A 25,301-nucleotide genomic window follows, 5' to 3' on the forward strand; every position below is an offset into this window, starting at 1 on the left:
ATGGAAACAAACCATCCAAGGAGAAGGTGAGTAAGTTGACCCCATGGTCAAATTTCATGCCCAGTTGATAACAATGAGTATATTGCCTGGCAGCTTTGTTCTTCTAAGAGCCAAGTGCCCTTTTCCTATTGATTCTTACCAAACTGATAATCGGGTGGCAGTGGCAATAAAGAAAAGATTTCAGAGCCAAGAGACATGGATTTGGATCCCCGTTTTGGCAAGTGTGCTGGCTGTGTGATCCTGGACAGGATACATAGCCTCTCTGGGCCTACTGCCCCGCCTATAAAATGTGGACAATAGTATCTGCTTTGCTGGTATGCTGGGAGGATTAGAGGTAACCTATAGAAAGTGCTTATATTGTCCCTGAAAAATAACTGATACTCAATAAATAAAATTCTTCTGTGTATGCAATCAGGGCTCTACCTTAAAATTTATTTCATCCTACTCGTCTACTCCCATGTAGTTCTGTCAACTACCACCGACTTTAGAGTCTAAAACTGGCCCCATTCCTGCCCCACCACAAAGAGCCACTCAAAGTGTGAAAGACTGTCCCTCGGGGAAGGTGTGGTGACTCCTTTCCTAAGGCACTGATTCAGGGTGCAGAAGTAGGAGCTCATGGAGAATAACTGATTTCCTCTGATTTGGGTATCGTTGTTTGCTTGGAGTTGCACACCACCAGGGACACGCCTGGCAGGAGTTCTGAATGAATGCCACGAGGTGACGGTCACGCAGCAGACCACGTAATTTGGTGGTCACGCAGCAGACCACGTAATTTGGCCTCCCGGAGGCCTGCAAGGAGGTTCCTGTGAGTGCACACACCTCCCCGTGGGACACCCATTTCAAGCACCACAGGCCTCCCAGGGTCCCAAGTGCCTGGACCCCACAGGGAGCAGAATTTCTCAGGTCTCAGGCTCTGAGACCCTCCCTCCAGTGGGGCAGCGACAATCCACAACAGCAGGCCATTCTGTGGGGGAGACGGCCCAGTGGGTGCCGCCTGTGGTGCACGCTCCCGCCCCACGGGATTCACCACTTGAGCTGCAGCGACGAGAGAACCACAGACACGGAGGAGGCCACCGTGGCCGCTGAGCACGTGGCCAGGACTCTGTGGCCAAGCGGCACACTAGCGAGAAAGAAAACTCTCCTCAACCTGAAGAGAAGCATGGCAGGCTCTCCGGCCAAGCATGTGAGGGAGCAGATTCTGGCAGAAGTGCCCAGGAGCAGCAGCAGGGATCACTACGGCATCAGCCATACCCTCAGAGACTGGGCAGGGCTTCGGGGGGGCGGGGGGGGTGGCACATCCCCAGTGTGAAGAACAGAAAAGGAAGAGACCGTGCCGGCAGAAGTCAATGGGGTGCATTTGAGGTAAACTGCGGTCTCAGATACTCGATGCGTGTGGGTCTTGTCAAAACTCACGGCTTTTCATGAGTTTCAAGGAAAGGCCCAGCCAAGTTTTTGGTCCTTTTACAAGCAATCATCCCAAATACAAAAGCAGAGGCCTGTGCGGAGGGCTGGCTGTCCCCTCCTCTGCGAGAGTCCAGCCACGTTCCCGATAAGCCCGTGCCAACAGCAGGGTCTGGCCAGGATGCCTGGCCCCTGTGCTAGTGGGATCTAGGCAGGGTGGGCCGACCCAGGGGCCACGTCTGGATGCGGCACGTGCTAGGAGAGATGACCAGGAATGTCCAGGGAGCGGAAGTCCCCGAGGCCGGACAGGAGCCTCGTCCGTCTTGCTGCTGGTGCCGCACTTGACCGGCTCGAGCCTCGTCTACCAGGAAAGCCGGCCCGACTATTCAGCAAGGAGACCGAGCCCCGGGACCGTACCCGCCCGGAGCTTTCAGATGCACTGCTCCTCATCTCTGTCATTCAGGAGCAGAGACCATTTGTCCCCATTGTCGTCAGCCCCAGCACTGTGCCGAGACAGCCTGTCCGACTTCAGTGAGGACAGAGACACCTGGCTGATGTAGCTGACCTGGTCCCAGGGCGTGGCCCTCGGTGAGTCCCGTCGCCGGTCATCCATGCCAACGTGCACGCTGACCTGGGACGCAGTCAGGGGCTTCATGTGGCCCTGGGCCTGGGCCTCATACCTCTCCAGGTCGGGCTTCTTATAGCTGCAAGGCAAGGATCCAAGAGCATTTGAGACATTGTGGACAGAGGCTTTTTTTTTTTTTTTTTCTTTTTGGAACTTGGCAAAGACCTCTCATCAAAGTCTTTCAATAACATACAGTATCAAAACCTCATGGATTTTAAAGGGCAGGGTATTGAGCTCCCAGGATTCAGGTAAAGTTCACCTGATTCAGAAACTTGCTATCTAAATGCCTGGCACATAGTAGGCTGCCATTAACTTTTGTTAAGTGAAAGCATGAACAAATATGTTTTTCAAAAAAGATAAAATAATAATGCATGAGGATCCCATGTCTACATGACATTTCCACGTCAACAACTCTTGAGCCGACTAACTATAACAGCCGAGCATGTGATGATGGCTGTGAGGTGGAGAATTACTCGCTCGTGGTGCTGATGAAGCCATTACACACACACACACACACACAGCTCCACCGTCCTGTCTTTGCCTCAGGTGCGCTGGGAACCTGCACATGGCACACATCCAGCCAGCCCAGGAGGCAGAGGGAAAGGGGTGGCTGGGTGGAGGGAGAAGGCTTGGGGGGTGCCGCCGTGGCACATGCTCCCGCCTCCGGGGACTCACCACTTGAGTTGCAGCGACGAGAGAACCACAGACACGGAGGAGGCCGCCATGGCCGCTGAGCCCATCCACGGCTGTAGCACGATGCCGATGGGCATGAAGACCCCTGGCCAAGGGAAGGACGACACTCACGCCACAGCCCAGAGGCGAGGGGCACCGCTTTGGGCTGCCCACTGTGAAGTTCTCCTTGGGGTGGCTCAGAAGCCCCTGCTGCCACGTCATGACCATGTGCCAACAGGCAGTCTCAGAGCTGGGTAGGGGTGCCGTCAAAGGGACTGGGCTCACCCACCCACCCTGGCCTTCCCGGGACGGTGCCCAAATGGCATCGCGGGTTTCAGGAGGAGCTCCAAGGGAGCAGGGAACCCCAGGGACCCTCTTTGCAGCTTTCGTTTACCTTTAGAGACTTATGAAGCAGAGAACATAATGAAACCAAACTCTTTCTAAAACACTCTGGCAGCCAGTGAAGCAGGTTACCCACTAGGCTGGCAGGAACCCAGCAGGCAGACAGAAGCCTGCTGTCAAAGAAGCTGGAGTCAAAGGTCAGCAAACAGGTGAGAGCCACCCTACCTGCTGCGATGGGTATCCCGATCAGATTATAAATCAATGCCAGCACCAGATTGAGTCGTACTCTCCAGACGGTCCTCTTGGAGAGGTGAATGCTCGCCACCACGTCAAGCAAGTCGTTCTGTAGGAGGAACACACGGTCAGTCAGGAGCTCTGTCCCACGGCCCTCACCGCTCCCATGACCTGGACAACAGGGCGGGAGAAGACAGAGCCAAGCTCACTCTGATGAGGACAACGTCAGCAGCCTCAATGGCGACATCTGTGCCTGTCCCGATGGCAATGCCCACGTCGGCCCGGGCCAAGGCCGGCGAGTCGTTGACCCCATCTCCCACCATGGCGACTCTCTTCCCTTCATTCTGGAGCTCCTGGACCTTGGCCACCTTGTGAGAAGGCAGCACCTCTGCAAAGACTTTGTTGATGCCAACCTAAAGGGAAAGGAAAAGAGAAGTCAAGGAACAAATACACGACACCTGCTGTTGGCAAAGGACGGTGAACAGTAGCAGAAATGTGTGAGTCATCTTCCCCCGGTCCAGTCAATGACGTCAGTCACCAAACCCTGCAGATCCCAGGGCACGCGTGCCCATCCTGGTGCCCTCCCCCACTTCCACGGAGGCTTAGGCCCCTGCGGGTCTCCCTGCCCACCTCCCAGCCTCCCCTCCCCCTATGCCCACCGTGGTCTTCCCGAAGCAGTGGTCAGCCGATCACGCTACTCTTGCTTAAAGATTTCCAGTGGCTCCCACTTCCCCTTAGGATGACAACCGCACTCCTCGGTCTGCCTCCCAAGGCCCCCCCCCCCATAACTGGTTTCTGCGTGTCTCTGACCTTCTGCCTTGTGGCCCAGCAGGCCCAGCCTGGACTCTGCCCCGTTCAGCTCCTGGCAGCTCTCCAGCCCACTGCTGGGGAGCTCAGGCTGCCTGCTCTGTCCTGGATCCGTCAGTTACCCTTTCTCCATCCCTCCCCCTTTTCTTCATCTGACCACCCCTGCTCAAGCATTTCCTCCCCTGGGAAGGGGTCTCCAGCCCTTGCCAGGGCGGGGGTGGGGGGTGTGATCTGGCATCCCCCACATGTCCTGTGCACTTTTCTGTTGGAGAACTGAGCCCTCAGTTCAACCCTGGCCACTGGTCCACCCTCCCCCCAGGACAGTGAGCTGCTGGAGGGCAGGTGCCCTCTTCACTCTGCTCTGTAGCCTGTCACATAGGTGGTGCTTAGGAAGTGCTTGCTGAACTGATAAATGATTTTTAACCAGGAAGAGGCATGGGTACTCAACAAGACCATCGTTAGCAAGGAAGGCCACGTATAGAGAGGTACTGGGGCTTCCCTTATAGGAAGCAGTTCATTTTCAAAAACATACACTTTATACCTCTTTGGGGAGGCTGTGTAATTTTTAGGAATTTGCACCGGAGCCATCGGCCTGGGCGGAGTCGGGCAGACAGGAAGCAGTGCCTAGGAGTGAGCGTTGCTGGAGAACTGCCCGTGACCCAGCCGTGTGGGCTGCACACGCTTGGGAAGAGCTGAGCTGGGGCACCCAAGTGGCTCGGTCGGTTGAGCGTCCGACTTCGGCTCAGGTCGTGATCTCACGGTCCTTGGGTTCGAGCCCCACGTCAGGCTCTGTGCTGACAGCTCAGAGCCTGGAGCCTGCTTCCGATTCTGTGTCTCCCTCTCTTTCTGCCCTTCCCCACTCATGCGTGCACTCTCTCTCTCTCGCTCAAAAATAAACATTAAAAAAAAAAAAGAGCTGAGCTGACAAAACATTCCCTTAAACCCCAAATCTAGAAAGTTGTGTATTTCAACTCTCAAGCCATGATTTTTTTTCCCCATTGGAGATACAGACGCAGAGGATGTTGGAATTGCCTTCTGCAACGGCAGCACAGTGGTCTCCCGTGGGATGCTGCACAGCTCGGGCCAGAACAGAGCATGAGGAGAGAAATGCACCCAGCATGGGGAAAGACCAGACGCAAGGTGGGGCACTGGATGCGCTGGCTGTCTCTGACTTTTCCCCCTCAAACTGCTCCAGTGGGCTTAAGATCAATTTGAAAGGGCAAAGATCCCCGGCCCCCAGCCCCCACCTGGGTGGCAATGGCTCTGGCAGTCTTCCGGTTGTCCCCAGTGATCAGAACCACGTCCACGCCCATGCTCTTCAGCGTGTGCACGGCCAGGGCTGCCTCCTGCTTGACAGCATCCGCGATGGCAATCATCCCGCAGAGCACGCCTGCAGGGGACACCCTCAGGTGAGTCCTCAATGGAGGGCGCTGGGTGGCCCGAGGGGCAAAGGAGGAAAGAAAGGAGGCTCCACTACCGGTGATCATTTCTATAATGCAACATCACATGCGAAAGCAAAGCACCGAAGTACAAAACATAACGTGGCTTTGATTCTGCATTCTTAAAAGTTACCTACATTTGTAGATGCATACAAAAGTCTGGAAGGAACATGAAATGCTAACAGTGGCTCTCCGAAGGCTAGGATAAGGAGTAATTTCATTTTCTTCTTTATAGTTCTCAGAATCTTCCAAATATTCTGCAAGGAACATCTATCACTTTGCAGAGTGTCTGGGTCATAATAACGCAATGCATGTTAGCTATTGTTTTTGGAACATGAGAATCGGAATGAGTACAACAGATGCTACTTAAAAGTGATGAATGTCCAAACAGAAAATCAGTCCTTCCTTTTTCTCTTCCTTCCTATAGAACGCATCTCTGTATAACTTTTTTGTTTGTTTTGTTTTGTTTTGCGTGAATCTTCGGATCCTGAGGCAGGAAGGCTTTCGAGGACTGGGGTGCGGGGGGGTCAGATGCGGGCGAGTGGTGTGACCGAGGGCACGGCCCCTTCAGCCGAGCAGATTCCGGTCTGAGGAGCTGAGGGGACTGCGGGCTTATAAGGACTTTGGAAAGGGCATGGTGGTGTGAGCAGGAGAAAAGAGTGACAGAGGACATATCTGGTTGCAGCAGTAAAAAGGAGAATAATTTCTGTTGCTCATCTGCATACATTTTCACTTCTATAAGAGGGAACACCAGCAAAGGAAGGTTCCAATGCACTGAGGCGTGAAGCCGCGGACATAACCTGAGGACTGAGGCACATGCAATCCTGGAGAGCTCGGTGGAGCGGGCAGTGGGTCTCGCTACTGGAGGGCACCCCGTGGCCAACCTTCCCAGACAGCAAACCGCGGCTGCGTCTGCAGTGATGGGGGAGGCGGGTGACCGAACGTCGGGCTCAGATGGACGCAGACAATGACAGCGAGGGCAGTGTAGAACGTAAGACCAAGGAGGCCGACACCGCCTTGCTCTGGGTGTCGGGGAAGGAGGGACACAACGAGAGAGACACCTCCACACCGAGAACGAAGTGAAAAACTGGCAAGGCAGCCTTTTGGGCTATAGAATTTAAATTAACAGACAGGAAAATATATTTAAAAAAAAAAAACCCGAGAAAGTCTATTTTTGCCAGATAGCCCTAAGAAACTTCGTTTCTGAGAGCAGAAGGCAGGGGTGGGTGGGGCGTTTTACCATCTATGGCCACCAGGATGGCTGTCTGGCCTTTCATCTCGTGATCTGTCATAGTGTCACTGATGTCGCTGGAAATGGTTAAGCCGTTGCGCCTCATCCATTCGCGGTTCCCAATCAGCACAGAGAAGGTCTGGGGGGTTGCATCTGTTCAAAAGAGTTTGTGGTTATTCCCAAAGAGTCCAATTTTACTGTGAGAAAGGACTAAAAACCGTGGGATCCTTTGAACAGCAGAATGTCCTTTCAACCGTTCTGAAAAACTGTACCTAGTAAGCCCCTCTCGTAGCACCATCCTTGAAGGACAAGGGAAAAAAGAGTAATTAATGTGTGGAATGTGAGCGTGTGAATTAAAAGGGGGTGGATTAAAAGCTACATGCAGTACGTGTGAAAATGTTATGAGCCCATTAACCATTAGGCAGTGTTCTTGTTTGCCTTTAAGAAGTATCTGCTGGTTCTTTTTCTGCAGAGATTTGAAGCAGCAATTGTAGCTTGGTACAGATGCCTGGCCCAAGGGGCATCAGCAAATAACTAGTCTCTATCTAGGAAATGTCTTAAAGCTGTTCCTCCTAAAAGTCTAGGCGAGTCTTCCCCGTCACCTTTTTTTTTTTTTTAAAGATTTACTAAAAAAAATTTTTTTTAATGTTTATTTATTTTGAGACAGAGAGAGAGAGAGAGAGGGAGGGAGGGGCAGAGAGAGGGAGACACAGAATCCGAAGCAGGCTCCGGGCTCCGAGCTGTCAGCACAGAGCCCGACGCAGGGCTCGAACTCATGAACTGCAAGATCATGACCTGAGCTGAAGTCAGACACTCAACCAACTGAGCCACCCAGGCGCCCCTCACTCTTTTTCTTTCTAAATGTTTATTTATTTTTGAGAGAGAGAGCACACACACACACACACACACATACACATGCTGGGGAGGAAGAGACGGGGACAGAGGATCTGAAGCGGGTGTGTTGACAGCAGTGAGCCTGATGCGGGGCTTGAACTAACTACAAGATCATGACTTGAGTTGAAGTCGGACACTTAACCTACTGAGCTACCCAGGCACCCCATCTCCTGTCACCTTTTAACTCTGTGTGCCACTAACTTAGGTGTCACCACACAGACCAGTCCCCGGAAGCTAAATGGAAGGGTCACTCTAGGGTTCTAAACTGCTAGAAGGTGGCAGGTGGCTTCTAGCAATATGCATTCCCAAGCAAGACTGAACTACCAATGCACTTAAGAGAGAATACTAGACACGGGGTTTTGGGGTTGGGAGGGTTTCTACACTCTTACGGCGGTGGCTAGCAAGCTATGCTTAGAGTCAGAAAAGCCGCTATTTGAAGACAGCTGTCGCTCCACGCAGTACCCCTTCTTGGCTTGGGCAGACCATTCCCCTCTGCATTCTCTGCCGCCAGCTCTGTAAACATGACACATCCCATCAGAGCTCCACCGCACGGGAGGGAGACGGGAAGGGCAAAAGCAGAATTCCCATCTGTCTGCTTTGTAGCTTAGGAGAAGACCCACTTGGGATGAAAAAGAGGAGACTCAAGATTACGGGTCGCAGAAACAACCCTCTATGAATTTCAGTAGCGTCAAGACTCAGATACATCAGAGAACACAACAGAGAAGCCACAGGTCTTCCTGGGGGAGGCGGGCATGCGGCACCCCAGCCATGAGCCACCCCCATCCATAGCAGGGGACCCAGCGGTGCTGGCCCGGGCTCCCTGGTTTGGCATGCCGCCACCTGACCCGGCCGGACCCCACCCCTGGCAGGCCGGGCAGAGAGACGAGAGCCAGGGGTACCTGTCTCCTCAGGGACACCGCCAACGCTGTTTGAGACCCCAGCCTGTGTGCTCCACTGGCGCTTGCCATGGGCCACGATGCCCTCCACGTTGCTGACTTTACAGCCAATTCCGCAGCCTGGCACCGCCTGGAAGTCTGTGCAGTACCCCAAGGTCTCTGTTCCCAGCTCCTGTGGAGGCAGGGAGGGAGGGGAGGTGAGTAGGAAGGAGGACAGACCCGGGAGCGGGGCAGGAAGGCAAAGCACCAGCCAGAACTGAGGGGTAAGCAGGACCGGGAAGGGGAGGAGACGGACTAATAACTCTGCAATCCCTTCTCTTATCCGACACCGACACTATGATTATTAAACTGATGCCTCATGATACTGGACAAAGGGCAGACTGAAAGGAGGAGAGCAGTTCACAGCAAATGCCTCAAATTAAAGGAGGTGGGAGAGCAAAAAGAGGAAAGATTATTTTTATGTTGCAAATCATTTCATGAAAACGATGGAATGGGGAAATGGTAACAGAGCCGCTCTGAGCCCAGCAGGAGGGTAACCACCCCTTTACAGACCCTGGGGGACGAGGACAGTGGCAGGAGAAAGGACTGAGGAGCTGTTTCATCTGGGTTAACTACACAGCAGAGAAGTGCTGAGAGAGCACAGCTCATCCTGAAACATCAGGAGAGAGGGGACATGGTGGTCCGAAGGACCCTACACAAAATGCCAAAGGAGATTTCTGGAAGAGTCCCTGTCCAGGTGGAGCTGTCCACTTTTCCCCCAGGCATCCACACCACCTTTCTACATTCACATAATCCTATTCGCCCAGACCGTTTAAAATTTTTCAGGGCAATATTCTGGCACATCCCGCTGCCTCTATGTTTAGACTGAAAACGGAAAACTACACAGGCCTTTCCTCTGGAGAGGTCGAAGGATGACCGCTTCCCCATTAACTGCCAAGAACCCACGGGGCGTTTCGCTCACGGCTGCTGGTTCCTCTCCATTTCCCCGTCCCCAGTTGAGGGCTCCCTCCTTGCTTCACCCCGACCCCTCATTTGGTTTCGTATCCCTCTTGCACTAAGTGCTCGTAAGGGACCGAACTGTTCCATCTGTCCTTCCCACCCGACCACCAGCTCCCAGAGCACAGAAGCTCGGTACGTTCTCAGTAAATGAGTGTTAACGCTGAACTGCTTTTGTGATAATCTGGCAACGGGATGAGGGACCCAGCGCTGTGAGCCGTATCTCCAACCTGTTGCTCCGCAGGGGCTGCTGAGGGGTTTCCGGACCCCACAAGCCAAGGCCTCCCGGAAGGCAGCTGACTCAGGTTACAGAGGTCAAGGAGAAAAGGCCTGTGAGGAGGAAGGCGCTTGGAGGCTTCCAGCCCAGCCGGTGACAGCGGGGGAGGTGGAGGAAGGGGAGGGCGCGGGGCGGGGCGAGCAATGCCCAGGTCGACATACCTCTTTACAGTACTTGGTGACCGCCACACCCAGGGGGTGCTCGCTGCTGGCCTCCGCAGTCCCCACCACAGCAAGAACCTTCCTGAGGGGCAGCGTGGCCACATCCGCGAGCAGGAGGACCCTCATGACCTTGGGGACCCCGTGGGTAATGGTGCCAGTTTTGTCAAACATCACAGTCTTTATCTGCCAAAACAACCAACCACACCTTGGTGATCACGTATACAGATGGAAGGGACTTGAAGAGTCCACACAACCTTGAGGCAGAACTCCACTCAACTAAGCTCGAGTGAGTAACATCCCTTCACGACTCCATTAACTCAATCCTCCACGATCAATCCCGGGTTCACGCACTCCCGCGACAGAGACACTGTCTCCCTCTCAGTCCAGCTGGAACAATCCACGCTGTGACTTAACCCTTGCCAGGTCGAGCCAGAAGTTGTCACTCCAGTGTGACAGGAGATGGCATGGCACCGTCTTCTGGGCAATGCCACCACGCACGTCTGTCCGTGTCAGCGCCCTGCAGTGTCTCTGCGGCCGCCTGAGAATAAGGCGCTCACGCTGCAGCTGGAGGGAGGGGAAGGCGGTGCCCCTGGCCATGTAACCAACCACCGGAGCCACTTTCTCCGCCTGTCCCACTGGGTCCGTGGTCCCCACGGGTCTGGGCTCTGCTGGTCGGTCCCTGTGTCCGCGGCCACAGCCCAGCGACCCCTGAACTCCACACTCCCCCAGGCCCCGTCGAAGGCCAGCTGCTCGCCGTGCCCAGACTGCCCCACAGGCCCGGCTCTCCCTCACTTAGCAAACAACACTCAGCTCTTTGTTTCTGATGCCGAGCGCCAGCCTCAGCAACGCACTTAACTGCTCTTCCTCCAACAATTCTTGCAGCCTTTCGTCCCTCCCTCCACTCTGCAGGCACAGGGGTCTTCCCAACAAGTAACCCAGTTCCATCCTGCGGGGCTTCAGACCCCTCCACGGCCCCTTGCTGTTCTTGGGGTTAAGTTCCGGATCCAATCTGGAGTTGACAGAAACTCCCAGGCCCTGCCTTCCCTGCCTTTCTCCCTCAGCAGCCTCTTCTCCTGTCAGTCTCTCTCTCTCTCATTTCCTTCTGGTTCCTCATTACTTATTCAGCAAGTAACCGCTGAGCGCTTCCGATGTGCCGGACCCTGGGCAAGATGGTGGGGACACAACGGTGAGAAAAGAGTTCCCAGTCCCTGATCTTATGGAGCCTATGATAGGACAGTACAGCCTCCCCAGGCTGTTCCACTGCCAGAACATCCTTCCCGACCTCCGCTGTCTGGCTCACTCTGGCTCTACTGGTTGGTCCCAGGTGAACCCCCTGTACTTCCTTTCCTGCCTCTGCACCCACTCACCCCCAGGCCGACACACACAAGTGCAGGTTAGGTCCCTGCTAAACCACCCTGCCAGCCTCACACGCTCTCACGGATCTGTGGTCTGCATACTCCACACCTGCCTCTCCCACTAACGTGTGAGCTCCCTCACAGCAGAGGCCCATGGCCATTGCCAGGGCCTAGGACAGGACCCACACACACAAAGTAAATGCTCAACAAACGTAAATAAACGGAGGGACGGAAAGTTAGGGATGGGCATGTTGGGCCGAAGAAAGATTCTTCATAAACACGGTTGCTGCCTATTCCACTCCCGGGAGTGAGGATCCCTCTGCTAATCACATGTTTGTGCTCCAGTACTGTCTGAGCCCGGCTCCCCGGGCGTGAGTCCCAGCTCTGCCAAAGCTGTAGGCCTTTGGGCAAATTGCCTCACCTCCTCCCGCTGTAGCTTCCTCATCTGCAAAACGGGAATAATAAGCACCCACCTCAAAGAGTTGTTAATGAGACGAAATCAATTTGTATTTAATCTTACAACTCTTAGCTGTTGTTGCTATCATTCCCCGTCAGTCCTGGCTTTCTGTTTTATTTAATTAACGGAGTGCCCTCGAGCCTCTTCCAGGTTGTCCTCTTAATACAGAATTTAAACAGATACCATTTTCACGAGGACTAAGTTTCAAAAAAAAAAAATCACACAGCAACAGCTACAAAGTCATTCCAGCCAAGACCCCAAAGGACAGGCAGGAGAGCAAGGCCAACCTTGTGGGCCATTTCCAGAGGCTTGCCTCCCTTGATGAGGATGCCATTCTGGGCGGCCACCCCGGTGCCCACCATGACCGCCGTGGGTGTGGCCAAGCCCAGCGAGCAGGGGCAGGCAATGCAGAGCACCGTGATGGATGTCTGGAACGCAAACCGGATGATCACCTCTGTCTGGGAGATGTGCTTGTTGGGGGTCTGAAAAGAGGAAACAGATACAGGCAGGCTGAGGGTTAAATGAGGGATCCCACAGACTCCTAATCACATGAGAACATTTCAAGGCAGGCAGTGGGACCTGAGTCTGTGTGACGAGCGGGGGTTTGGGAAACATGGCGCGTTCCACTCTGCCTCAGTGTTGTGTTATCACATGGTTCATTCACTGTTCCCCAGCCCAGTTTTCCAACCTGATCCCACAGGCTTTCCTCTGAGAGAGGCATGATGAGAGGTATATGAAACTCTGCTGGAGGAAGGAGCATGGACTCTAGAATCGGACTAGGTATGTCCATTTCCTGGCCCTGACACTAATTTGACTTCTCCGGGTCTCAGCTCCCTCACATACAAAATGGAGACAATAATACCAATAATGCCCAGCTGGTTGTTATAAGGGTTAAATGAGATTATATATATATATATACATATAAACATATAAATGTGCATTGTACAATATCTAGCAGAAGAAAGGCACCTAAAAATTGTAACTATTACACTTTCCGTATTACATAGTAACAATATTACATGTTATTTTTATCATTCTTATGAAAACTTTAAAAAATCATAGATCTCTAAGGCATCTACCCTAAGATGATAATCATACAAGTGGCTAAAGATACAAAGATACTTATCACAGCGTTTTTATAATGGCAAAAAACTAGAGACAACCCATAGGGAATGAATTAATTAAATTGTGGGTATGAAAAAAATAATTGTGGGTATGATGTACATAATGGAATATTATGCAATTGTTGAAATCATGATGTGTATCTATCCTTGCCGACATGGAAAGACATCAGTAACACTGCTGGATAAAAAAAGCAACCACAAAATGGCATGTGTTGTGACTGAATTAGTGTGAAATTATCTGCCCATATCTCTACATAGTCCTTCAACAATACTGGAAGGATGTTCACCAAAGTGCAAAAAATTGTTACTCCTAGGGACAGGATTTGGAGCCACCTTTATTTTCTTCTATTTTTTTCACTACTGTTTTCTTGGTAAACTCCAAACAAACAAAATATGGGTCTCTTTTCCAGTTACCTAGCGACCCACAAGGTTGTTACTCTTTGCATTCTGACATTGTGATTTATCTTGGTTTATTTTTCAAAATGGCGGCTGTCTCTGAGGTACAATCAGGAGACATTATATTCACTTTAATTATAGTATGTTTTCTAAATCAAGGATACAGAGCACAATCTCTTTAGCGTTCATCTATATTCCTTGATTTTGAAAGGCAGAATCCTAAAATAAGGTGCATTATTAAAGGGTCATTTCACTTTGATTAGAAACAGTTGCATTTAGATAGAAGGGCGCAGTATTTAAGACATAATTGTGGTTTTTAGAGATAAAGATGATATGATTAAAAAAAAAAAACACAGTAATTCTCGTTAAAATGACACCGGACACTCCGACGGGACTGGGTGGACTTCTAGAAGGTGACATGAACGTCTCCCTACAAGTGACATCACACAGCAGGGTGACAGTATCTTAAAGGAACATGCAGTACCTCATGCGCCAGCATCCTCCCTGATATTGCAGATAAAAACAAAAGAAGCCAACGTAAGATGGAAAGGCAGAGACCAGCAGAAAGTCACATATTCCAACTTGTTTGGGAATGACTTTTCCCACAGCCACATGCCAAGGAGCTGCTCTCCCGCAAAAGTGGACATTTGGGGGCAGTCAGGTGCCATAATAGCCCCAGGCAAATTCTAGGAATACGGTCCCAGGTTACTCTTAAAAGCACTGAGGTCTCCTTAAGATGTCAGGAAGAGTTTAACATGGACATTTTTCATTTTAAGATAGGAAATTAGAGACAGGAAGTGACATCTTAGTATATGACATGCACCCTGAGAATGTAAGATGTGCTTTTAATTATGGGCATTTTTTTTTTTTAAGAAAAAAATGCTCTGGTCCATGTTTCTTACATTATGGCCCTAAGGTAAAATACGCATTAGACTTGGCTGAATATAAAACACTGTTCCACTCACTGGGCAGTTATCAAATACTACACCATGTGGGCCATTCACTGTTGATGTACATCAAGGTTTCTCAGTCTCAGCACTACTGACATTTGGGCTCACATAATTCTTTGTCGTGGGGGGCTGTGCTCTGTGTGGTAGGCCATCGGGCAGCATCCCTGGTCTCTACCCACTAGATGTCAGTAGTATTCCCTCCCCAGTCAGGACAACCAAAAACGTCTCCAGACGTTGCCAGATGTCTCTGGGGGCAACAAAATTACTCCCAACTGAGCATCACCACAGTTCCTATTTCTCAGGCAGAAAAGCTTTTTTTGTATTTTACACCCTTTTTGGAAGTTTGATAAAACTGTCGTTCCTAAGATCATATTCTTTAATCACTTTTTAACTCAAGAAAGTATATTCCATGGTCTCATGTTATGTTTAATAAATATTTAATTATTAAGAAGCTTTGGCGTTGCTTGGGAGGCTGCAAGGTTGAGGAATGATTGATGGACATAGACAGCAAAAAACATTTTTCTTAAAATCTGTTAAGTAATATTATCATGCCATCAAAATTGTGAAGTGATCTACGATATGTGCCTTATAACCCCAGAAATGGCCAAGATCACATAATGTAAATGTTTTAAGCATTACAACCGAGAGCCCACTGGTATCTGTATAATCATCTAACTAAAGAACCGAGAGGATCTTTAAAAAAACCTGCAGGAACAGAGTGACTGATCATCCTATCCTGGCTAAGACTTTGCTGCCTTAAGTAAGCAAAACAAGCAAATAAATGTAATGGGTAATTAAAGCCCAATGAATCTAAGACATGAGAGAATAGGGTTAATGGCAAGAGGTTATTTAAAACACAGCAACCATACTGCCCAAAGCATTCAACTTACAGGAAAGTATTTCTGAACAACACCAAAATCGATAAAACCGATTATAATCCATACCACCAACGTCAACGTGGAAATGATGATGATAAATGGGACAAAATATCCACTAAACCGGTCAGCCAGTTGCTGAATGGGTGCCTATGAAAACAAAACACCAAGACCAGGGGAAATTACAATCCACAAAGAAATAAAACACCACAAGCATGAGCAAGAACTGGGGTTCCGAGCCCCCTCGTTAACTACGCTTACTAATCAATCTCTACTCCGCAAAATCTGCCTGATTTTATGAAGCTCTTGGAGTCATTCCTAAAATGAGGAAGCTGAAGTTGTATTATTTTGTTAAATTTCTTCATTACCTTTGACATCTGAGCCTCTTCTACTAATTTCACAATCTGAGCCAAAGTGGTGTCATTGCCCACGTGGGTGGCGTTAATGAGCACAGAGCCATGTGCGTTTATAGACCCAGCAATCACTGTGCTTCCGGGTTTCTTAGTGACAGGCATGGCTTCTCCTAGAGGGGGAGAAAAGAGACCAACCATCATGCATTCAGCCCCACTTGGCACTCATGTGACCTGGCAGGTGCTGTGATACCCACCCAAAGGGAACATGAAACAAGCCACCTAACCTGTGATGAGAGACTCGTCAGCCATGGTACTGCCTTCCAGGACTTTCCCATCCACCGGGAACTTTCCGCCGGGGACGACCTTGATGACGTCGCCCCGCTGCACCAGCTCCATGGGTACTTGCTCCTCTCTGAAACAAATGCCACTCAAGTTATGCACACAGCAATTAACTGGAGCTCACTCCTGCTGGTTTGCCACCCGGGTCGGGTTCTAGACAACGTGTTGGACTGGTTACACTCTTGGCTTTTACACTGACTGGCAGTATTCATTTTATCTGTTCATTTACAGATTGAGTCAATATTTGGTGCACAGCTAAGTGACAGGTGCTGTACTAGACACTGGAAATACAGCTGTGAACAGGACAGCAAAGTCCCTACCCTCATGAAGACCAATTCTGCGGAAAAAAACAGACAATGAACAGGACAGTCCGAGGTATTAAATAAGTGTTATGATGCAAATAATGTGACTCAAGGGCTTTTTTTTTGGGGGGGGGGGTTCACTTGGAAGACATGCTGTGACCTGGAAGACAAGAAGGGCCAACATACAGGGGAAGGAAAGTTCAAGGGGAAAAACTCTGCTAATGCGAAGGCCCTAAGGCAGGAAGGAAGGGCGCCTCTGAAAAACAAGAAGTGAAGCAGGCAGAGTCCCGATCCCGTTGAGTCTTGCAGAACAGAGTACGGGCTTCAAACGTTAAGAGTTTTACTGGAAAGTGACATAATTTGATTCACATTTTCAAGTCATCGCTCTGGCTGCTGCATGAGCACAGGGTGGCAGGGACAATAATAGAGGCTGGGAGAAGAGGTGGGCAAGCAAAAGATGGCAGTGGCGTGGGCCAGAGATGGCGTGAACACCCAGGATATTTCCAGGACGTGCAGATACGCCAAATGAGTAAAGAAAAGAAGCAAAGAGGGGCGCCTGGGTGGCTCAGTCGGTTAAGCGGCCGACTTCGGCTCAGGTCATGATCTCGCGGTCCGTGAGTTTTAGCCCTGCGTCGGGCTCTGTGCTGACAGCTCGGAGCCTGGAACCTGTTTCGGATTCTGTGTCTCCCTCTCTCTGACCCTCCCCCATTCATGCTCTGTCTCTCTCTGTCTCAAAAATAAATAAACGTTTAAAAAAAAAAGAAAAGAAAAGAAGCAAAGAGGAGCTCGAAATTCTCAGTTACTGAGATGGAGACAAGTGTGCAGAAGCCGCTGAAGGACAGAGAGAGAAGAGATGAAATAAAGACCTTCATTTTGACATGTCGGGTGTGGGATGCCTATCTGAGTCAAGTAGGGAGCAGAAAATATGACTGGAGCTGAGAGAAGAGGGCAGAGCTAGAGGTACAAATCCCAGAGTTGTCAAAATACACATGGTACCTACAGCCCTGAAATGGTGCAAGGTCACCTGGGAGCATAAGTGGAAAAGAGAGGGAGTTCTAGATCCAAGCCCTGGTGCTGGGGCCACACTGGAGGCTGAACAGGTGGGAGGGCCAGCCAGCGGCAGGGAGGCAGATGGGCCAGTGGGGATGGCAGACTGCGGGAGCAGACGTCCTAGCCTCAGCCACAGCAGGCGTCACTACCCAGACGCGATACGGGCAAACTTCATCATACTCTGCACTTAAGATCTGCCTACTTCCGTGAAGGTAAGTCACACTTTCATAAAAAAGAAAACCAACAAGAAGTTTCAAATGGAGACACTGGGGGGCAGGGGAAATGCTGGTGGAGAGGCATTAAAATCAGCAATGGCTGGGTCGGGGCAATGGAAATGAATTGACGTGTGAAGGAAAAGCAATTTCAGCAACCGATGGAGGCAGCAGCCCAGCGGGATGGGCAGAGGAGAGCGTGCGAAGCTAGGAGACAGGCCGCGGCTCAAGAAGCTCTCACAGGAGGTTTTGCAGAAGAGAGAGTGGAGTCAGACAGGCGCGAGTGGGTCGTAGGTGTGTGTGTGGACTGGATGCCGGTCCCCAGACAGACAGAGACACATGGTGGGGGAGAGGAGGGAAGGACAGAGCGAAGGGAGGCCGCTGGAGAACCACCCAGGGGCCACATAACACATCATTGTGCACAGCACGGGTTTGAACCACGTGGGTCCACATATACGCGGTTTTTCAATAAATACAACAGAGTACTGTAAGCAGATTTTCTCTTCCTCCTGATTTTCTTGACATTTTCTTTTCTCTAGCTTACTTTATTATAGGAATAGAGTATATAACAACCTGCAAAGTAAGTGTTCATTGACTGTTTATGTTATCGGTAAGGCTTCTAGTCAACAGCTGATTCGTTTCGGGGGAGTCAAAAGTTATACTCGGATTTTCGACTCTGCACTGGGTCAGCACCCCAAACCCCCACCGCTGCTCAAGGGTCGACTGTTGAGAACCGTGCCTCGTGATCAAATGCTGACAAAGTCAACTAAGCAGGCTCTGGGGTTATTTTACACACTTCTTTCATTCTATAATGATTCATTCTTATCAGATGCTAAGGATGCCTTATCAATGTGAGAAGGTAAAATGGACATTTACTGAGTGCACATCCTGTGCTAGATTTTTACTTATTTTCTCATTGAATCTTCCCAGAAGTATATGAGGTAAGTGATATTCACTCCCATTTGAGCAAAAACCTGAAGATTTCTTAGGAAGGCACAGAATTGAACCTACATGCCCATTTCTTTCAACGTTGCTATGTGTAAGCGTATAAAACCCCAGAGCCAAAGTGTGCAGAGATGTTAAGTATTGACATCAAAACTTTCTTTTTTAAAAACTGTGCAGGAGCACCGTCTGCATAACGAGGATTCAAGAGTCTGTCTGTCTGTCCGTCTGTCTCCAAAGGTCTGGTGCTGCCTCCATGCTCCATGCCACCACCTCCCTGCAAGGCTGTGAGCGCACGCTGCCCCCCCAGGAGCATACGGACGCAGTAAGCGTTTAGTGTCCCCAGACCAAGCGCCACATGTGCCACTGTGTGCACCAGGTGCCAGGGACGCAGTGGTGAGCAAAAGAAGACACGGCCCTGACCCTGGGAGCTCAGAGTCCTCGTGAGGGCCCTGGTGAGTCACAGGGCAGTGGTGCCATCTGGGTCAAGTCCTAGTACAAAGCCACAGTGTCCTCCATTCAACAATGGCGATTTTGTTCCAGGATTAACTGAGATGATGCGTGTTAAGGACTGAGCACAGTGCCTGACATACAGTGAGCACCCAGTGAATGCTGGTGACTTCTATCATATCACCTAATGGACATTTTCACTATTGACGGGCCTCTGCGCAGCAGGTACCGTGCTGGGCTTGGGTACGAACAGGACAAAGCGAGCCTTCCTCTCAGGAGGTTTACTGCCCAGAAGCTACAAGCAGATCCGAGTATGTAAGTTCAATAATGGCCACAATACAATCAATGGAGCAGGAAAAGAAGGGCCCTTTAAAAGGACAGGGAGTGGGGGCGCCTGGGTGGCTCAGTCGGTTAAGTGGCCGACTTCAGCTCAGGTCATGATCTCGAGGTCCGTGAGTTCGAGCCCCGTGTCGGGCTCTGTGCTGACCGCTCAGAGCCTGGAGCCTGTTTCAGATTCTGTGTCTCCCTCTCTCTGACCCTCCCCCATTCATGCTCTATCTCTCTCTGTCTCAAAAATAAACGTTAAAAAAAACATTTTTTTTTTAAAAAAGCTTTAAAAAAATTTTAAAAAAAAGGACAGGGAGTGGCACCCTGAAGTCTCAAGTGCTGGGAGTAGATGTGCAGAAATCTGTTTGGTGGCTGGGCAGGCAGGGTGGCAAACAAGAAGAGGAGACTTCTCCATAATCTGAGAATGTTCTCTGCTGCTTCTTCAAATCTTCCAGTGATGGGAGACGCCCAGGCCCTGCCCTTCTGGGGCCCGTCCACACAACCCAGAGGAGTTTCTCATCACACAAGATCTCTTCCGAGGCCTGTGTCAGGAGAAGGAACGCCTGCTCACTAGCAAAGGGGCGTAGGGAGCTGACATCAGAACCTTCTCCCCCAGCATAACCTAACTACCAAGCTTTGGAAGGTTCGCTTAATCTGTGACTTGCCCCTTTGATCTAAATTGACCACATCTTTCTAAGCCTAAACAGCTTGATTTGAGGTGAACAGCACTTTCTGGGAGTCAAGGTGGCTCCTTCCAGCGAGTTCCCAGCGTTTCTTCTTCAGAAGCTTGTGTCCCCCGCAAAACACCACCCTGCGGGAATACATTTAATGGAAAGGCGGTGTTTTCCCTAGCATTTCTTCCGCTTTAAGAGTTTCTGCCAGCAGTCTGTCTACCTCACCTGTCTCCTCTCTCCTCTCCTTCCTCATCTAACACAAAGTAAAAAGACAAAGAAAAACTTAGAGGAGAACAGACACAAACCTAGGTAAGATTTGTAACTCTGTTTTCCCCACTCTAACAGGAGCCTTCAATGCGGGAGCCTAGGGACCAGGCTGTGTGGACCTTTTAAGGTCAAGCACAAACACGGTGTAATTTCACAGTCACTTCATTCACTCAACGAGTATCTGAGCACCTGCCACATGGGTGTCCCAGGGTGAGTGGAGACATGGAGTACACAGAGGAGTGACAGCCAAGTGGGCCAGGGGACAGGAAAGGCTTCTTGAGGATGTGACCCCCAAGCCGAGCCCTGAAGGACAAGACGACAGGTGAAGGGGAAGAAGAAAGGTGTCGGGGGAGACCTGAGAGCCCCTTTCTGGGAGCTGCCAGTGGGGTGTGGCCAAAACGAGGTGGAGGGACGGCGACACAAGGGGCTGGGTCCACCGGGGACACCGGCGGACGCCGAATCTCACGTGTGCGCTCACAGACTTCACCCTAAGGACAGCAGGGAAGCGCTACAGAGGAATGCAATCAGATCCGGGTGTCCAAGAGACCACTGGTTTGAATGTGGGAAAAGAGTTAGAAAGAGCCTTGGCTAGAAGCAGGGGGCCAATGAAGACCCTGCTGCAGTGTTGTAGGGGACAGAGCGGTGGTCTGAGCAGGCGTGGTGAAAACAGACACCACAGACACGTCCCCACCGGCAGAGGCCCGGACGTGGCAAGACCCCGCAGAAGGCAGAGGCTGACTTGGGGGTCACAGCACTGGTAGGCCTCATGTTACACAGAAGGTCAATGCCTCGGGAGGGCAGTGTGTGGCTATGGGCCTGTCACCTCCCAGCGGCCTGAAGCACCCTTTCAGGAAGGTGGGGGGGGGGGGGGGAAGAAGCACCCTACTTTCAGACGGGAATCGTGCCTCACAGGCCTTGACTGACGCTCTCCCAGCACACAGCTCGTCTGCGGCAAAGCCAGAAGGAACTCTGGCTTTGAAAATGGCACCGCCACAGTGATGACGGCAGTAGAAGGGCCCACGGGGTGTCCACAAGCAAATACTAATCACCATCTCTGGAAAAACACGGAGCTGTGACGGGGGGAGCCCCACCATCCTTGGGCCATTTCAGGTAGCTTCTGTCTCCTGGCAGAGACGCATGTCCCCTCATACTCAAATCAAGGCAGGAGTCCCTGGACCTGCAGCCAGTGCCTTCAGGAGCACCTCAAAATGAAAGGCGACCAGTAAAAGCGGCCGGTCCATGGCTTTGTTCCCAGCCGGAACATTCCCGCATCCCAGAAACTCTCAGGTCATTAATTTGTGAGAAAAAGAAGCCAAGGTGTGCAACCACTGTGGAGCCACGGCAGTCGAGTGCGTGGAGCCCCCACCTGCCAGCTGCTGTCACACAGTGTCCACCCACCTGCAAGACAGGTGAGCCGATGGCCGAGAGGGCGCCTGTCCCAGCTCTGCCACTCACCCGCCCGCCAAGGACTCTGGGCAAGTCACGCCACCCCACTGGGCTTCGGGTTCTTCCTAAAGAAATGGGGCCGTGGGAGCACCCACCTCCCAGGGGAGTGATCGGGTTAAATTAGGCAGTTTAACCTACTGGTCGCTACTGGGAATGGTATCCTGTAAGTTCTCAAATCTCAACTATCGCTACTGTAATTCTGACTCATATTCAAAAGCCAGCATCAGGGCAAAAACCAGTGCTTCCAGGCCGTGGTCGGCCGGTGCCTCATTCTCTGATTCATGTTTTCGGCGCAGGCTCGCCGAGTACCCCCTCGGGAAGCAACGGAGGAGGGCCTGTCTCAGCCTCCGACGGCCATCCTGGGGCACACACTCACGAACCCACACTGGCCACGGCATGCACAACGGGCAGTACCATTGGGGTGGGGCACAGGGCTGCTTCGACAACATGAGTTTGGACTGTAAGTCATGCTGGATGGTAAGAAGCAGCAAAGACAGACACACTGAAGAGCAATGAGACACTGACAGAGGGACGTTCCTGAGCAGAGGCCCAGAAGGAGAGGAAGGGAGCGTACAGAGGGAAGGCTAGCTTTGTAGGCTGAGTGACAGGAAACTGATGCATTTCCCACCCCGGAGTCAGAGTGAGATCACAGTCCAAAGGGGAGAGTGGTGGGGCTGGAGAGAGAATTCAGGAATGTGAAGGTCTGAAATAAGCACTGCCTAGAATATGAAAACGAGGCTGACCAGGGAAATACAGAAGCCTGAATTCGCGAAAATGCCTGTATTATTAAATATGCGTTGGAGTGCCTGGGTGGCTCAGTCAGTTAAGCATCTGGCTTCGGCTCAGGTCATGATCTCACGGTTCGTGAGTTCGAGCTCCACGTTGGGCTCTGTGCTGACATCTCAGAGCCTGGAGCCTGCTTTGGATTCTGTCTCCTTCTCTCTCTGCCCCTCCCCCACTCATGCTCTGTCTTTCTCTCTCTAAAATAAGAAAACATAAAAAAATTAAAAAAAAAAATAAGTAAATATGCCTTAAAAGCCAGTATGTGTAAGGGTTAAGAATATGGGCTGTGGAACCAAGAGCTTGGGTTATAACTCAATTCCACTACTGAATACCTGTGTGACTTTAGGCCACTTGCTTAGCCTTTTTGAACTTCACTTTCCTCATCTGCAAAATAAAGGTAATAATAGTCCCCTCCTCCTACAGTTTTTTTTTTTTAATTTAGATGTACTATAAAGAGGTTAAAAGTGTCTGACAATAAATGCTATATAAGTTCCAGCAATAATAATAACCACCATATTATTTTTAGTATCTGCTAACTATATGAAGAAGAAAAATACTTCTCCCATCTGTATTCCTTGGCAAGTTGAACCTCATCCCTCAGCCTCGTAAATCCTCAGGTCTTGCAAGGAAGGCCCAACGTGTGGACCGTGCTCCGTGCTCTGTGAAGCTTTCCCTGACCACCCCTAGCCTTCCTCTTCTCAATTCCAGAAACACGAATCACCTAGACCTCTCATTTGTCATTCAGCAAACCACACCACCTTGAATTCTCGTGGCTCTCGTAATCTCTAAACGCCTTATTAACTACCTGGATCAACAGGATGGACCTGACCACACAAGTCTTTGCTGGCCCCCACAATGTCTAGCGTAAGGTCATGAACACAATGGGTGTCTCAGGTGTCTTACACAGTCTGATATAAATTGGTCGAAAACTTTGGATGAAGACAACCCACCTGATGATCAAGTTGTCCTCGCCAAGGGTCACAACGGTGGCTTCTGTGGCTTGGAGAGACATGAGTTTGGCAAGGGCTTCTGAGGTTTTGCTCTAGGAAATGGCCAGAATGGAAAACAAGCTATCATAAGCTGACCGGTGCAAACCCAGACCAATGCTTACCAGGCGGGTATCAGAGAAAATCCCTGCGGAAAGAGGCCGACCCCTCATAACACACACAAAGTGCACATCAAAAGGCTCCTCCAGGATGGATGTTACCCACTGCAGTCATCTCCACACTGAAGGTACAATACCACCAAGTTCTATGAATTACATTTCAGCTGAAAAGACAGGACCAGTCTGCCTACTAACTGCCTCTTTTTTTTTTTTTTAAGGTTCAATTTAATTTCTTTTAGGGCCTCAGTCCTACTCTTTTATAGAATACATTAAAATGCAGGGTGTTAAAAATGGCCTGACCGTAAGATGGAAACATGGATTTCTAGACTCATGAGCCAAATACTCAGTTATATACGAAGAGGCAGTATTCGTGCGGGCCTGAAATCCGGAGTTCTTTTCATTACACAATGCGCCTGAATAAAGGTTTCAGTAATTAACCAGATTAGCTGGGATTTCAGAAGTAGCAATCAGTTTGGAGATTAGTGATCAGAACACCTAATTATATGTCGGTTTCACATTTCTTTAAGTCTTTTGCCAGACTGTGTATAATTAGTAATTCTAAACAAGGCGTTCACATGAATTAAGACTTATATTACTGAAGACACAGTTCTTCTTTTCACCCAGAGCTGCAGTTACCTTCGCCACGTGTTCCAGCCACCGGCCCAGGGCAATGAACACAAAGAGCATGGGGGGGGTGTCAAAGAAGGTCACGGGGCTTCTCTCCGCCTTCTCAGCCACGGCCACCACCAGGATGATGACTGAGTAGGTATAGGCGATGCTCGTGGCCAGCACGATGAGCACGTCCATGTTGGCCGCCCCGTGCCGCAGAGATCTGTAGGCCTGGATGTAGAAGTACCACCCGCCAAGGAGCTGAAAGACAGAGGACAGCAACAGTGCATGAGCAGGCATCCAGTCCAAGGAGCAACCAGAGACCTGGGGGCCCCTCAGGGCTGCAAATGCTTAGACATTACTTTCTACTCTGCGAGTGACATGTAGGAAAAGTATTTCCTGATTCATAAGACTACTGGCCACAGGAACGGAGGGTCAAGGTCATGGGGGACCTTTCAAACCCACAGCACATGACCTGAATGTCCATCAGCAGAGAACGGTGGCAATGGTGACATCAATCATGGTTCATTTATAACATGGATAGTGCTATGCAGTCCCAAAAGAGGATGTGTGCTAGGTCTATAAACCACTCACCTGAAAGATGCCCATGAGACATGGTTAAGTGAAAAAGCCAGTTATAAATCAGTTTATCTAGTATGATCCTATTTCAGTTAAAAAATACAAAGTCCCAGGGTGCCTGGGTGGCTCAGTCAGTTAAAGCGTCCGACTTCGGCTCAGGTCATGATCTTGCGGTCCGTGAGTTCGAGCCCCACATCAGGCTCTGTGCTGACTGCTCGGAGCCTGGAGTCTGTTTCAGATTCTGTGTCTCCCTCTCTCTCTGACCCTCCCCCGTTCATGCTCTGTCTCTCTCTGTCTCAAAAATAAATAAACATTTAAAAAAAATTAAAAAAAAAACCAAAGTCCGTGTGGCTATATTATGTGAACATGTACACACATACATATACGTGAAAATGAGTATTTTTTCTACATAGATGAAGATCTGTAAACACACATGCCCAACCAGCAAAAATACTAAGGTAACCCTAGGGAACAGGATTGGGCTGGAGGCAGGGTATGATTCTAGCAAAAGAATATCTTCCCCTTTGCTTCTCCTACTTCAGTATGGTTTGGATTGCCTACAATAAATATATATTACATTTATAATTAAAAAGAAAATACAGAGAAAAGCAAATTCAGCTGACAAATAATTACACTCAGTCTTAAACCAGAGACATTCTCACGTTACCTCAGGAGTTTTATTTTTTATTCTAAAACAGATGGGAGGGCACACTTCCCACCAGAAACACAGC

The 25,301-nt window shown here is 50.3% G+C and overlaps 1 protein-coding gene across 7 annotated transcripts in view; it reads right to left on the reverse strand.

Annotated features, from left to right (window-relative positions):
• Positions 1-1,337: 1,337 nt before the first annotated feature.
• Positions 1,338-25,301, reverse strand: part of ATP7B (ATPase copper transporting beta) — a 74,028-nt gene continuing 50,064 nt past the window's right edge. For 3 of the 7 annotated variants that reach the window (XM_053899913.1, XM_053899895.1, XM_053899909.1), the window contains exons 8-21: positions 24,019-24,252; positions 23,228-23,319; positions 15,770-15,897; positions 15,501-15,655; positions 15,148-15,282; positions 12,075-12,269; positions 9,976-10,158; positions 8,545-8,713; positions 6,761-6,904; positions 5,329-5,471; positions 3,484-3,687; positions 3,266-3,383; positions 2,702-2,804; positions 1,338-2,105 (exon numbers count right to left, since the gene is read on the reverse strand). In XM_053899913.1, the coding sequence (XP_053755888.1) occupies positions 1,832-2,105; positions 2,702-2,804; positions 3,266-3,383; positions 3,484-3,687; positions 5,329-5,471; positions 6,761-6,904; positions 8,545-8,713; positions 9,976-10,158; positions 12,075-12,269; positions 15,148-15,282; positions 15,501-15,655; positions 15,770-15,897; positions 23,228-23,319; positions 24,019-24,252 (2,277 nt within the window). In that variant the 3' untranslated portion in view covers positions 1,338-1,831. Of the gene's footprint in view, positions 2,106-2,701; positions 2,805-3,265; positions 3,384-3,483; positions 3,688-5,328; positions 5,571-6,760; positions 6,905-8,544; positions 8,714-9,975; positions 10,159-12,074; positions 12,270-15,147; positions 15,283-15,500; positions 15,656-15,769; positions 15,898-23,227; positions 23,320-24,018; positions 24,253-25,301 lie in introns of all 7 variants that reach the window. The other 4 variants (XM_053899906.1, XM_053899889.1, XM_053899915.1 and 1 more) reach the window with 2 other exon arrangements.

The sequence above is a fragment of the Panthera pardus genome, unplaced genomic scaffold (genome assembly GCF_024362965.1).
Source record: "Panthera pardus isolate Hobbes unplaced genomic scaffold, ASM2436296v1 HiC_scaffold_1, whole genome shotgun sequence".
Classification (NCBI taxonomy): domain Eukaryota; kingdom Metazoa; phylum Chordata; class Mammalia; order Carnivora; family Felidae; genus Panthera; species Panthera pardus.